Genomic DNA, 14197 nt, shown 5'->3' on the forward strand with positions numbered 1-14197 from the left:
ATCCACCCCACGCTGTCTTATAGAAACTTCTCTTTGTTACCTATAGAAACCAATCAGAACTCAGTTTTTGGCCTCCTGAACACATCCGTGTGCTCCCATAATGCATAGTCTGTGATTGCCGGCAACCCTTGGATGACTCTCCATGTGTCACCGGCAATCACAGACTGTTCAGTTGTGAAGAAGTTTAAAGTCTATGGCACCCTGAGATCTCATTATTTTGTCTGGGCTCCAGCTGAATCCACGGACTGCGGTTTCAATGGTTGTTTGCATTGGATCATAGACTAAGGGTCCTATTCCACGGGCCGATGGGGGCCCGATCAATAATGTAAATGAGCGCCGATCTGCTAGATTCCATGGCCCGATAATCGTTTAGGGAGGGCTGCAGGGACATTGTTACCGATGTCCTTGCAGCCCTTGTTTAAAGAGCATACTTTACCTAGCCATGCTGCGGGGCTTCTCCTGTGCTCCTTCTGCTGGTCCCAAGTGCAGCAGCAGCTTCGGAGCGGCCTGTCTGAGCTGACAGACCGCTCAGCCAATCACTGGCCACGGCGGTCCCGGACAGTGGTTGGCCGAGCGGTCTGTCAGCTCAGACAGGCCGCTCTAAAGCTGCTGCTGCACGCGGGACCGGGAGAAGGAGCGCAGGAGAAGCCCCGCAGCATGGTTAGGTAAAGTATGCTGTTTGTGGAATCGTCGGTCACCTGCCGCGAACCGCTATTCCACTCAGCGATGCACAGTCGGTGCCTGATGATTTTAGTTTTGCACCTAAATAAACGATCAGCCGATGACAGGATCATCAGATAATCGTTGTCTCTATTCCACGGAGCGATAATCGGCCCGATTCGGGCGATTATCGTTCCGTGGAATAGGCCTCTAAAATGGGGTTGAAACTGTCCACTGTTCCTGATCCACAGTTGCACACAGTATGTGGACCCATTAAATAGATATGTATAAGGACTTTGCCTTTACTCCATTCACTCTCCATAACATTTTATAACATTGCAGAGTGCTAAATCCTGCTATCTTTAGAAGTCTCTTAGACAATAAGCAGTGGCTGAGCTCTTACTCTGCTGCTCCATACACTTGGGGGGGATGATTTACCTCCATTCTTGGGACAGGAGGGGGCAGGGCCGGGACAAGGAGTTTTGGTGCCCTAGGCAGAGAAGGCAAATGGCGCCCCCCCCCCTCCCCACACACAGGAGCATGCTGGGAGCTGTAGTTCTACCCTAGTCACACAGGTGAATGCTGGGGGCTGTTGTCCTACCTCTGCCACACAGGTCATGCTGGGAGTTGTTGTCCTACCTCAGCCACACAGGTCATGCTGGGGGCTGTTGTCCTACCTCTGCCACACAGGTCATGCTGGGAGTTGTTGTCCTACCTCTGCCACACAGGTCATGCTGGGAGTTGGTGTCCTACCTCTGCCACACAGGTCATGCTGGGAGTTGTTGTCCTACCTCAGCCACACAGGTCATGCTGGGAGTTGTTGTCCTATCTCAGTCACACAGGTCATGCTGGGAGTGGTTGTCCTACCTCAGACATACAGGTCATGCTGGGAGTTGTTGTCCTACCTCAGCCACATAGGTCATGCTGGGACTTGTTGTCCTACCTCAGCCACACAGGTCATGCTGGGAGTTGGTGTCCTATCTCAGTCACACAGGTCATGCTGGGAGTGGTTGTCCTACCTCAGACATACAGGTCATGCTGGGAGTTGGTGTCCTATCTCAGTCATACAGGTCATGCTGGGAGTGGTTGTCCTACCTCAGACATACAGGTCATGCTGGGAGTTGTTGTCCTACCTCAGCCACATAGGTCATGCTGGGACTTGTTGTCCTACCTCAGACATACAGGTCATGCTGGGAGTTGTTGTCCTACCTCAGCCACATAGGTCATGCTGGGACTTGTTGTCCTACCTCAGCCACACAGGTCATGCTGGGAGTTGTTGTCCTATCTCAGTCACACAGGTCATGCTGGGAGTTGTTGTCCTACCTCAGCCACACAGGTCATGCTGGGAGTTGTCCTATCTCAGTCACACATTCCAACACACACACACACACACACACACACACACACACACACACACTCACTCACTCCATTAGTACACAAATACTCACCCACCCACACAGCAGTAGCAGTGGAGGAGGACACTGAGGATGTTTCTGAGGATGCCGATCAGTCTCCTCATCGTTCTCTGTCGGGAGGGGGGGCGGGGGTTGGGGCATCTGCCATTACACTTGTCCCTGCACTTCTCCCCTCTCCTGATTGGCTCCAGAGGTCATGTGACATTAATTAGAAGCTTTTCTTCAGCTCCGGAACCAAGCAGAAGAGAGGAGTAGCAGCGCAGGTCCTGCCGTTGCGGAGCTGGAGCAGAGTGGAGAAGGGATGCTGCTGTGTGAGGTCAGGTGGGGGGATTTTTACGTGGAGCTACATTGCGCCCCCTGTAATTCACCAGGAGATGGCGCCCTAGGCCATCGCCTACCCTTTGTCCCGGCCCTGGGAGGGGGTCCCAATGGTTGGAATCCAACTAATCAGCTACTTTAACTTTTTAGTCTGAGGATAACCCCTTTGAACCCTGTACACATTAGAAAAAAGTAATCGGCTTTGGTGCGAGCGGATAACTGTCCAATATGTAAGTGGGGCCCCCAGCTCAGGATTAGGCATGTTGGATTTCAACTGCTTGATCCCTTGTTATTTGAGAGATAAGACTAGAGGAGTCTGGCAGCAGCTCACACCTTTTCATCCAAAACGCTAGAACGCTTGGCTGAGAATTCATGTGTATAAGGGAGATTGGGAGAAACAGCTATGAGCCAAGAGTTAGGACTGCCTTTTAGCTCTTCACTTACCTAGATTACCGTGGGGGCAGACATTAACCCCTTAAACAGTCCTAAAAAATCAGAGATAATATTAAGGGGGAATTTCAGCAAAAAAATAACAAAGATAAACATCAAAGCAGTTGAGTCTGAGAATCCCTTAAATCAGTGGTAGGGAACCTTGGTTCTACAGCTGTTGCTAAACTACAAATCCCATCATGCCTGGACAACCAAAGTTGTTGGCTGTCCAGGCATGATGGGAGTTGTAGTTTTGCAACAGCTGAAGAGCCAAGGTTCCCTACCCCTGCCTTAAATTGTAGAGAATTCCATTAATTAAATATAGAGAAGACATTTGAACCCCCAGAATCTGTATAATCACAATAATAATTTTAGTAAGTGTGTACTTCTTTAATAGTTCTATGTAAATTATACAGTAATTCAGGTTAATCCCTTCCTGTCCACATTACTGGTTACTTCCACATCTGTTAATAACAGCATTAGACTTCATGGATCGTTGAGTTCACATCACTTCGCTATTCCACAAGGTCTCATTATACTGTATGACAATTCAGGAGATTGTAACCGGCTGCTGTTTACATGCTGTCGTTTGCAGAGGCCGTCGGGAGCTGCCTTGGAGAATTGGGACCCATTGACTTCTGCACCATAGCATTACAGCACAGGAAGGAGCTGCTGTATGGCAGAGCCGGGGACGTTTTCGAAGACAAGGAGCTTCAGTGTGTCCTCGTCATTCTGACGCTAATAAATAATGCCCTGACGGACCACTGGTACGTATTGAATGTCATATCTGCCTGTGGTGTCAGAATGAATAGTATAATTAAGATCCCCATACACATTACAGAAAAGTTGGCAGAACCCATAAACCTTATATGTATAGGAGAAAGCAGGATCAGGCATGTTTATGTCAGTGCTTGATCCTTTTTACTCCTTAGCGAAAAGCCATAGCCTGAGGTGTCTGGCAGCATCTTATTTCCTTCTCTCCGCTGCAATGCATGAATGCTTGGTGAAGCATGAAGCTTGATGGAGGGTTGGTCATAATGAATAGCTGTAGGTCGAACCAGCTATTTAATGTATGTGGGCACCTTAAGGAATCAGAGACCAACTTTTTTTTTTTTTAGTATTTTTTTTTTTATTTGTATATGCAATTTTATTCACTGGCAGCAGTAAGGGGCAACATCACCCCCCCCCCCCACTGCTGCCACCAACATTTGTGTCGGGAACTGCAGGGCTATTGAAGCCCCGCAATACTGATCCCCTGCTCTGTTCTAACTCTGCCGCAAAGCACTATACAGGGCAGGTTTCCGTTCCCATATACATTATACATGTTCTCATATACAATACCTGGGGAGAGGCTGTCCGACACGATCGATGTGTCTGGCAGCCTCTGCACAGTAAGCATATAGTAATATACAGTACATAGGGAGTATGGGACCCAGGCCTGTATAGCGCTGTGTGGCAGCGTTAGAACAGAGCAGGGGATTGGGAACTGCAGGACTTAGATAGATGCTAGATCGGCACTCGTTTACTGGGCCTATTAGACGGCCCGATATTCGAGCAGCAAGGGCTGCATGGACATTGTTAGCGATGTCCACGCAACCCTTGTCCAAACACCTGACACCTTACCTCTCCCTGCTCCCGGTGTTCTCTCCAGCACCATTACCACCATTAGATATGTAGAATCAGGACCCATAGCCTTACCTTGTCTATGACCAGCTGTAGATGACTTTTCTGCGGCCATTTTATATTTCACTCATCGATTTTAATATACATTTCTTATTTTAGCATCAATGTCCGATCAGCTGCCGCTACTTGTTTGAAGAATATTTTGGCCACAAAAACTGGTTGTCAATTTTGGGATTCATACAAAGACCATGGAGATCCCATGCTGGTATACCTGCAGCCATTCCGGACTCCGAAAAAGAAAGTAAGTGACTCACAGCTGCACCCTTAAATAGTTGAGTATAATAATTTCAGTGCATGCAAAACCATTCAGACAACTGAAAAGCAAATTTTACTAACCGGTGCAAATAAAACATAATAAGTAGCCATCAAAGGGGTTGTTCACCCCCCAAAAATCTCTTTCAAATCAACTGGTGGCAGAAAGTGCCAGAGATTTATATTTTACTTCTATTAAAAAAAAAATCTCAAGTCTTCCAGTACTTATCAGCTGCTGTATGTCCTGCAGGAAGTGGTATTCTTTCCAGTCTGGAGAGCAGGACAGGTTTTCTTTGGGGATTTTCTACTGCTCTGGACAGTTCTTGACATGGACACAGGTGAAAGCAGAGAGCACTGTGTCAGACTGGAGAGAATAAACCCCTTCTTGTAGGACATACAGCAGTTGATAAGTACTGGAAGACTGTGGATTTTTAAATATTAAAAAATCTAATATAAAAAATATAAAAAATCTATATAACTTTCTAAAACCAGTTGATTTGACAAGAAAATATTTTTTTCCGGAGTACCCCTTTAACATATGGTTTCTTCAATGGAGAGATTAAAAAGTTATGGTGCAAAACGTGTGATGTAAAAAATTACCTAAAGAACGGTTGAATAAATTCCCTTTGGATACAATCTTGATGTTAATATTGCTGAATTGTACATGGGAAAATGTGGAATTCAGTGCTAAACAGGGTCCTTGTTCTTGACTCTTTTAGATCCTTCAAGTTGAACCTATGCAGGAGACAGATGGTGCATATGACACTGTGGATGATCACAGCTTATGGATACCTCAAAATGACAACCACGAGGACTGGATAAAGGGCTTGACCTGTGCGTTACTTGACAGTGGTGGAGTAAGAAGTGAAGTTCTTCTTTTACTAAAACCAATGTGTGAGGTAAGTTTCTGGGCACTTACATTTTTAAAAATACGTAGTCCTTTTCCCCCTTTCAATAGTCATACCAAAACCTCTCTTAGCCCGTTCTCTAGTAGTCACAGCCAGGTCTCTTTTTTTTTTGTTTTATTAGATTTTATTTTTAATTAGTTTTTACATATAAAATTTACATGACAACATTTGGACATATATACATCACATGTCCGAATGAGCGAAATAGTCAGGAGTAGCATCTGTAGCATTCTCCTTTGCCGACATATGAGGAACCGCCCTACAGAAACTTTCCAACCTAAAACCCCCACCCCCTCCACAGATGCAGAGAAAAAAAAGTAAATAAAACATATACGTTAAATGTCTAGAACAGCACTTATCTACCTGAGATTTTCAGGCGTCCTAGTGATCCAGCTAGGTCACTAATTTTCTGATCAGAAAGAAAGTTTTCCGCAAAACGTCTATATTTCTTAAAAAATCTGTTAGTGGTTGCCTCTTTGAGCTTCTCACATTCCACTCTATCCAGGAACAGATAATGTTTCATCTGCGCCAGCACCTCCGTCATTGACGGGAGTGCCGGTGGCAGCTGTTTCTGCAATATACACCCATACACCTTTAGTGAAGTCATCAGTACTCTCAAAATGAAACAACTTCTTAATAGTCTTTGTTAAAAATGGCCTACCGTATTGCTGTTGCTCACAGAGAGAGATGAATCCATCATAGTTCTTGCTCTCTGGGAATTGTAGTTTTGTAACAGCTGGAGGGCCTGAGTTTGACACCCATGTTCTAGAGCAGGGGCGGGGAACGTCTGGCCCGCAGACCGCATCTGGCCCCTGAGATATCCCGATGCGGCCTGCGGCTTTCCTGTGATGTGCACCGCACTGGTAGGGCAGAAGCCAGCACCCAGAGCCACATGACACAGGAGGATGCTGTGCGTGACGACTACTTCCTTAACAGAGTGGCGCACATCTTCTTTCTCCTTGAACGCTTGATGATGTTAATTCGCGTGCCGCCTGCAGGAGAAGTCTGATACAGACTAGAGAAGAGAGAGAAGAGGACCTGGGCAGCGTGGGAGCGGAGGAAAGGTGAGTGGGATGGGATGTTTATTTTTTTACTTGGTACAGACACTGAGGGTTAACATCAGCTACCAGGGACATCACTGGGGGTTAACATCAGCTACCAGGGGCATCACTAAGGGTTAACGTCAGTTACCAGGGGCATCACTGGGAGTTAATTAGGACTACCAGGGGCATCACTGAGGGTTCAGGGGATCACTGGGGGTTAACTCTGGCTACCAGCATCACTAAGGATTCACATCAGATACTAGAGGCATCACAGAGGGTTAACTACAATAGTAGGGGCATTAGGGGAACAATACATTGCCTTGCCCCGGGTGCTGCTAACCCACACTGCTAATTGCTGCGCACAGTATGCGGCCCTCGAATGATTTTATTAATGCCCGACTGGCCCTCGGCAGGGAAATGGTTCCCCTGGAGGAAAAGTGAGCTAAACAAAATGAACACATGATCTCTTCCTACCGTCTCCCAGATTTTGGACAGCGGAGAAGAGAAACTGTACACAGGAGAGCAGATACATGAGGTTTTAGGGAAGAATCACATGGGTTGTGCATATGTATAAAGAGAAAGCAGCGCAAACAGCAAGTAGTACAGCAAGCTGTAGAAGAGAAACTAAGCTAAATTGTGTTATGTTTAGTATTTTTGCACCATGATTACATAGCACCGATGAGAAATAGCATTTCCGGTGTCATGGTATATGATGCCTCTATGTAATTGTGTTTCTCTGAACCTTGTAGGTCAAAGCTGATTTCTGCCAGGCTATCTTGCCTTATCTCATACATAATATCCTACTCAATGACCCAAACAATACATGGAGGACACTTTTATCAAAGCACATTAAAGGATTTTTCACAGCATGCTGCCGCTCTACACCGACGTCCAGCAGATCCGCCACTCCGGCAAGTTCAGACTCAGGTACAGTCACAATCCTATGCAGAGTTGGTCTTCACTGCAGCGATGTATGGAAATCACAGATGATGGTACCAAAATGCTTTGTAATGATATGGGTATATGAACAGCAGTGCATATATAGTGCATACACTACAATGAATGAACCTATATATGTATTGGTGGTTTCAGGCCAAGAACTGTACATTATATGATCACAGACTGAATCAATAACATGTCCGTTTCTAAACCAGAGTCCGAAGGCTTGGCCCGTGGAACGGTGAACGTTGCTTCCAGAAGAACAATGCTCAGTATTGTGGAGTATTTGAGGAAGCAGAGACGGTAGGAAGAGTTCATGTATTCATTTTGTTTAGCTCACTTTTCCTCTAGAACAGGGGTGTCAAACTCAGGCCCTCCAGCTGTTACAAAACTACAATTCCTGGTATGCTAAAGCTTTGGCTGTCCAGGCATGATGGGAATTGTAGTTTTGTAACAGAACATGGTATATTCACTAATAAGGAGAACAAGCAGGGAGAAGCACATGGTAGTGTGATTTTATTCCTCTTCTTCCAGCTGGCCTATATACTTATAATGGAGCTGTCTGAACAGAGATCACTGAGAGCTGCTGAATGAAATAATACGCTAGCACACTCTTGTCCCGGCTTGTTCTCTTGATTGCTGGGGGTCTCTGCGGGGTCTCTGCAGACCCTGACCGATCAAAACATTTGACCTCTCTGTAATGCTGCATTTACACGAAGCGATAATTCGCCCAATCGATCGTTTAACGATTTTGAAGCAACGATTTGGCTTTTATAACGATCAGTGTTTCGACTAATAAATCGTTAGAATCGTTATTGCGATCGTTTTTAAGATCGCTTAAGCCCATGTTTTACATAGGGTGAATCTTTGAAAGACTGTTTACACGAAGCGATCTGCAATTTTTTAGCGAACGATGAACGACGATTTGTGAACATGTTGAAAGATCAAAATGAACAATTTTTCGCTCGTCGCTTGTTCGTTTGCTGTGTTTACACGGAACGATTATCGCTCAAATGCGATCGTTATGGCAAAAATTCGAACGATAATCGTTCCGTGTAAACGCAGCATAACAGTGCCTATTTACCTAGAAAGGTCAGAATTTTGTCCACAGTGAAGGAACCAAAATAGTCAAATTTAAACCTTTGTCAAAAAACGTAACATTGAATTGTTTTTTAGCCTTAGGGTCCTATTACACAGACCGATCATAAACTGTAAACAAGCGCCGATCTGCTAGATCGGCACTCATTTACTGGGCATTTACTCGGGCCAACTATCGGACAGCAAGGGTTTCACGGACATAGTTAGCAATGTCCGTGCAGCCCTTGCCTTTATTGTAAAATAATAAAGTATTAACTTACCTTACCACATTCCCTTGTGTCCTCAGGCCTTCCCCGGTGTCTGCAGCTCTGCCTTTGTTTCTGGTCTCAGCACTGACAGGTCTCGAGCCGTGATTGGCTGAGCGGCCACGGCCTGTCAGTGCAGAGACCGAAACAGAAGGGAGCAGAAAGCAGAACTGCAGAGACCAGGGAAGCCCCCGAGGACACCGGGAACATGGTAAGGTGAGTTAATACTTTATTATTCTATACTACAATCATCAGCCGTTATCCGCGCAGCACTATTACATGTATTACACGATTTTAGGTTAGAAGCTAAAGAAATGATCAGCCAATTATCTCTTCATGTAATAGGGCCCTTAGAGTATGCAAAAACTTCTCCTTCAGGATGACCTTTTTCTTTCTTCCGGAGGAGAGCAAAAGTTTTGGCACATTTGCAATGGTGAATCTGCCCCTGTAGTTATCAAAATGTAGGGGGGCCTCCACAATAAATAAAAAAAAACTCCACTTTTTATTTTCTTCCTTTATGTATCTGCTACATGGCAGCATGACGAGGTAGTATGCATAGCATAGTGCTACATCAGGATAGACTTCATCCTCTTCTTGTTTTAGACCCGGACAAGGAACAGCCTTTGATGATAATTTCTGGCTCGATCTGAATTACCTTGAAGTTGCCATGGCGGTGCAGTCCTGTGCGGCTCACTTTACTGCTCTGCTGTATACTGAAATCTACATTGACAAGATCAAGTTAGATGGAGAAAAAACAGTAAAGTAAGTGATTAATGAGGCCTGTGCCCAGACTGATAGGTCGGGCGCCACCACCTCTCTTCAGTTTTACATAACATACTGAGTATTATTATTGTAATTTTTTCTGTATTGGTTTCTACCGCTTACCTTTAACCTGACTTATCCTGTGCTAAACAATGTGACTGGTGTTTTTTAGAAGCAAGTTCACTGCACGCAAATCTCTCAAGTTTGAAGAGGAGAGTCAGACGATGACTATTGTCAGTATAAGCGAGAAGAGCAAAGATGAAACGGGGATAAGTTTGCAGGTATTCCTTAGATTTTCTGGTTTACATGATTACACATACAGATTGTAATGGATTGTAGAAAATATTTCACCCTCCCTAGAGCCTCATCAAGTCCCTGGAGCCACCATGACTCTCATTTCTGGTTTACAAAAAAATTCATTAATTTTAAAATTTTAATCAAACATGTGATAGCCCAACATAGGCTAAACACAATAGGCCGAACAATGGCCAACATGATAAATGCAGTAAGAAATTCCAACAATATAGGTATAGCATTCATGATGAACAGACAAGACATTCTATATTATTATTATTATTATTATTTGAAAGGAATTGGGCAATTAGGCCCCCTCTGGACTCTGAAAACCCAACTTCCTGCTCCCAACCATGTCATTGTTCAAAGTAGTATTGTATGTGACTCTCATTTCTTAAACAGTGGACAGCCCTTGATACAATTTGGTGCCCTGAAGTGTTTGGCTTAGCCTAAAGCCAATCTAAAAAGTGGTTGCCCAAATAGCTCCCGAAGTACATAGCACATACATTGGACATACATAGGTTTCTCTTTATTAGCACTTGCACTCAGTGCGGTTGTTTTATATCTTGGCATGCTTGTGTTCATGGCGATTACTTATGTAGCCTTTGCTATGTGTAACCATTATGAATCCCCTAGACTGAGAGCCAACTAGGATTAGCAAATCTCTCCTCCTTGTCTTAGGGGTCCTGTGTTCGGTCTTCTCTATGACATCTATGTGACTGAACTGCACATATGGAAAGAGGTTGTAAGATTAGGAAGACAACCTTTCTATAGGAGTATTTCTTGATTAGGAAAAATTTGGCCAAGGGAGGAAATGCCAACATTTTTTAAAAGGCCCTATTCCCACCCAATTGGTCGATTGGTTCACGGTGCTACAGCAATCTTATCCTTAGAACTGCTCCAGCCCACTACTAGACTAAAGGCTCTATTACACCAAGTGATTATTGGCCTTATTTGGCAGATTATCGGCTGTTACGGCTGATAATCACTTGGTGTAATAACTCCTGTTAAAAGGCAATAATCAGCCGATAATCATGCACGTAGTTGGCTGATCCTTGTCTTACAACGTGCTGAAAAAAACTAGAACAAGAGTGACGGTCTGGTGGCCGTCACTCCGTGCAATAGGAGCAGTGGCAGCAGACCGCCCACCACTATCTTCTATGGGCTCCAGTGCCCCCCCCCCACACCTCTTACACACTCACTATTGGCGTGTGTAATAGTGCCAGCGTGGAGCAAGTGAGCATTGACCTGCTCACTTGTTCTTCTGGATCGACCTGTGTAATAGGGCCTTTAGTGGTCTGGTGCTGTACACTACATAGTAGTCACATTCTGTGATTACAGTCAATGCACAGAAGATGTGATGAAGGCCGGAATCGCAGACCTCCCGCCATCATGTATCATTATGATGCTGGGAGCCCTGAAACAGGTTAAATGTTCACGCTTCTGTAAAGACACAGCCGCGCTTTAAGGCTGGGTTCACACTACGTATATTTCAGTCAGTATTGTGGTCCTCATATTGTAACCAAAACCAGGAGTGGATTAAAACACAGAAAGGATCTGTTCACACAATGATGAAATTGAGTGGATGGCCGCCATATAACAGTAAATAACGGCCATTATTTCAATATAACAGCCGTTGTTTTAAAATAACAGCAAATATTTGCCATTAAATGGCGGCCATCCACTCAATTTCAACATTGTGTGAACAGAGCCTTTCTGTGTTTTAATCCACTCCTGGTTTTGGTTACAATATGAGGACCACAATACTGACTGAAATATACGTAGTGTGAACCCAGCCTAATTGTGGAAAAGTAATAAAACATAAAAAGAATTATCCTAAATCATTTAGTATTACCAATATTTTTTCTTTATATCTTGCCAAAATTGTCATTGTTTCTTTCTGTGTATATTAGGCTCTCATGATGGACATTTACAGAAGTATTGGAGAACCTGACAGCTTGTATGGATGTGGGGGAGGAAAAATGCTTCATCCCCTGGCTAGGTAAGACACCTAAGTTTGTACTTATAAAGATGGAGAGACGGCACTCCAATAGAAAGTAAAGGTGTGAGTTTATTCACCCAAACACGTGTAGCGACGTTTCGACTCTGCTCTAGAGTCTTTTTCAAGCTTGAAAAAGACTCTGGAGCAGAGTTGAAACGTCGCTACACGTGTTTGGGTAATTAAACTCTCACCTTACTTTCTATTGGAGTGCCGTCTCTCCTTCATCTTTATTGGTATTTGGTGGTGCCTGAGGTCAGTCACCTGGAGACTTGCACCCACGAGCTAGAAGCTCAGTGACTGGAAAGTCCACACAGTGCCGTTCTAACCTACAACTATAAGTTAGTACTTAGATAGGTCTTCTCTGACTGTAAAGGGATCAAGGTCACAGAGCATGCTCACAACATTCTCCCATACAAGTCAATGAACATCTCGGGGGAGATTTATTAAAGAAAGTAAAATATACACGGCCCACAGCAACCAATCACAGCTCAGCTCTCAGCTCTGGTAAATTGATAGATGAGCTGTGATTGGTTGCTGTGGACAATTTACACCAGTCTATATTTTACACCCTTTGACAAATCTCCCCCCTCCTGTTCACAGGTTTCTATGGCCCATATGGCTGTTGTAAAGCACATATCTAAATGCTGTCAACAAGGCAGAGTAGCAGCTCAGGCAGCATGACCACCCCAAGTACTGTTTTTTTTATTTTGTTTTTTTATCCTTGTCTTATAATGAGGTCGTCAAGATTTTTTTAAATGCTTTCTTTAAATGTTTTTTTTTTCTTGCATCAGAATCCGAACATATGAACATGAAGCCAAGTGGGGAAAAGCTTTGGTTACTTATGACCTGGAAACTAACCTGCCTCCGTCTACTCGCCAGGCTGGGATCATGCAGGTATTGGTTGTCTGATTCTTGCTTGTATACAGGGGCGGATTAACTTTATCGTAGGCCCCGGCTGTTCACCAAGCTTTGGCCCCTCCCACCCCACTGTAACAATGGCTGGAATAGCATGGTGTTCAGGATAGTACAGGATAGATAATCTCATGATGCCGTGATCTGTGCAAAATTGCGCTAAAAAAGCAGTGATTTTTTGCAAATCATGGCAGAAATGTAGCCAGGAGACACTACACCATTAAAAATATAAGTCTTTTTGGGTAGCCATGGGCCCCCCCAGGAGCTCAGGGCCCCGGGCTACCACCCGAAAAGGACCTATTATAATCCACTACTGCTTGTATATATCTATATATTAAGAACATTTCTTTTAAAATTTGCCCCACCATTAATCACCTATTTACAAGAAAGGGTATAAGTATATGATGGCAGGGGTCAAATTGCTAGGAACCCCCTGCTAACTTGACAATAGAGTTCCAAGTCTCCTGTTGGAATAAAGTGGTGGACATATACACACACTACCGCTCTATTCATTGTCTATGGCAGCTGCTTGGAGATTGCTGAGTGCTGTACTCATACATTTACCACCTCCTAATCGTACACCTATGCCCCATCCTGGGAATAAAGGATGTGTCAATGGTGGGACGGCCTTCTTTATCTGTCCACCTTTGATATAACTAGATACAAAATTACTTGTTTATACATTTTAATAGGATATCTAGGAGGCAGGGGTGATTCTAGCCTCTCTGCTGCCCGAGGCGAACTATAGGATGACGCCCCCCCGTCAATCCGCCCACATTATAATCCACTACTGCCCCCCCCCCACCCACTGCTGTCCCCAATAAACATATTGTTTGGTCCCTTGCTGCACAGAGGATGTCAGGAGAGGAGGGGGCTGATCTTATAGGGGAGGTCACAGCAGCACAGAGGAGGTCAGGAGAGGAGGGTGCTAATCCTATAGGAGAGGTCCCAGCAGCACAGAGGAGGTCAGGAGAGGAGGGTGCTAATCCTATAGGAGAGGTCCCAGCAGCACAGAGGATGTCAGGAGAGGAGGGTACTAATCCTATAGGAGAACTCCCAGCAGCACAGAGAATGTCAGGAGAGGAGGGTGCTGATCTTTTAGGAGATGGTCCCCCTCTTCCCCCTTATAGATGGAACCCCTCTCCCCCCCCCCTTATAGATGGACCCCCTCTTCCCCCCCTTATATATGGTCCCCTCTCTCTTATAGATGGTCCCCCTCCCCCCCTTATAGATGGTC

The 14197-nt window shown here is 44.8% G+C and overlaps 1 protein-coding gene across 1 annotated transcript in view; it reads left to right on the plus strand.

Annotated features, from left to right (window-relative positions):
- The window catches only part of ATM (ATM serine/threonine kinase), a 114169-nt gene that overhangs the window by 71259 nt on the left and 28713 nt on the right, over positions 1-14197 (plus strand). The window contains exons 34-42 of the mRNA XM_069969764.1: positions 3418-3589; positions 4605-4746; positions 5477-5656; positions 7458-7635; positions 7863-7950; positions 9594-9752; positions 9925-10033; positions 11960-12048; positions 12840-12942. Coding sequence (XP_069825865.1) covers positions 3418-3589; positions 4605-4746; positions 5477-5656; positions 7458-7635; positions 7863-7950; positions 9594-9752; positions 9925-10033; positions 11960-12048; positions 12840-12942 — 1220 coding nt within the window. The remainder of the gene's footprint in view (positions 1-3417; positions 3590-4604; positions 4747-5476; positions 5657-7457; positions 7636-7862; positions 7951-9593; positions 9753-9924; positions 10034-11959; positions 12049-12839; positions 12943-14197) is intronic.

The sequence above is a fragment of the Dendropsophus ebraccatus genome, chromosome 5, assembly GCF_027789765.1.
Source record: "Dendropsophus ebraccatus isolate aDenEbr1 chromosome 5, aDenEbr1.pat, whole genome shotgun sequence".
In the NCBI taxonomy this organism is placed as follows: Eukaryota; Metazoa; Chordata; class Amphibia; order Anura; family Hylidae; genus Dendropsophus; species Dendropsophus ebraccatus.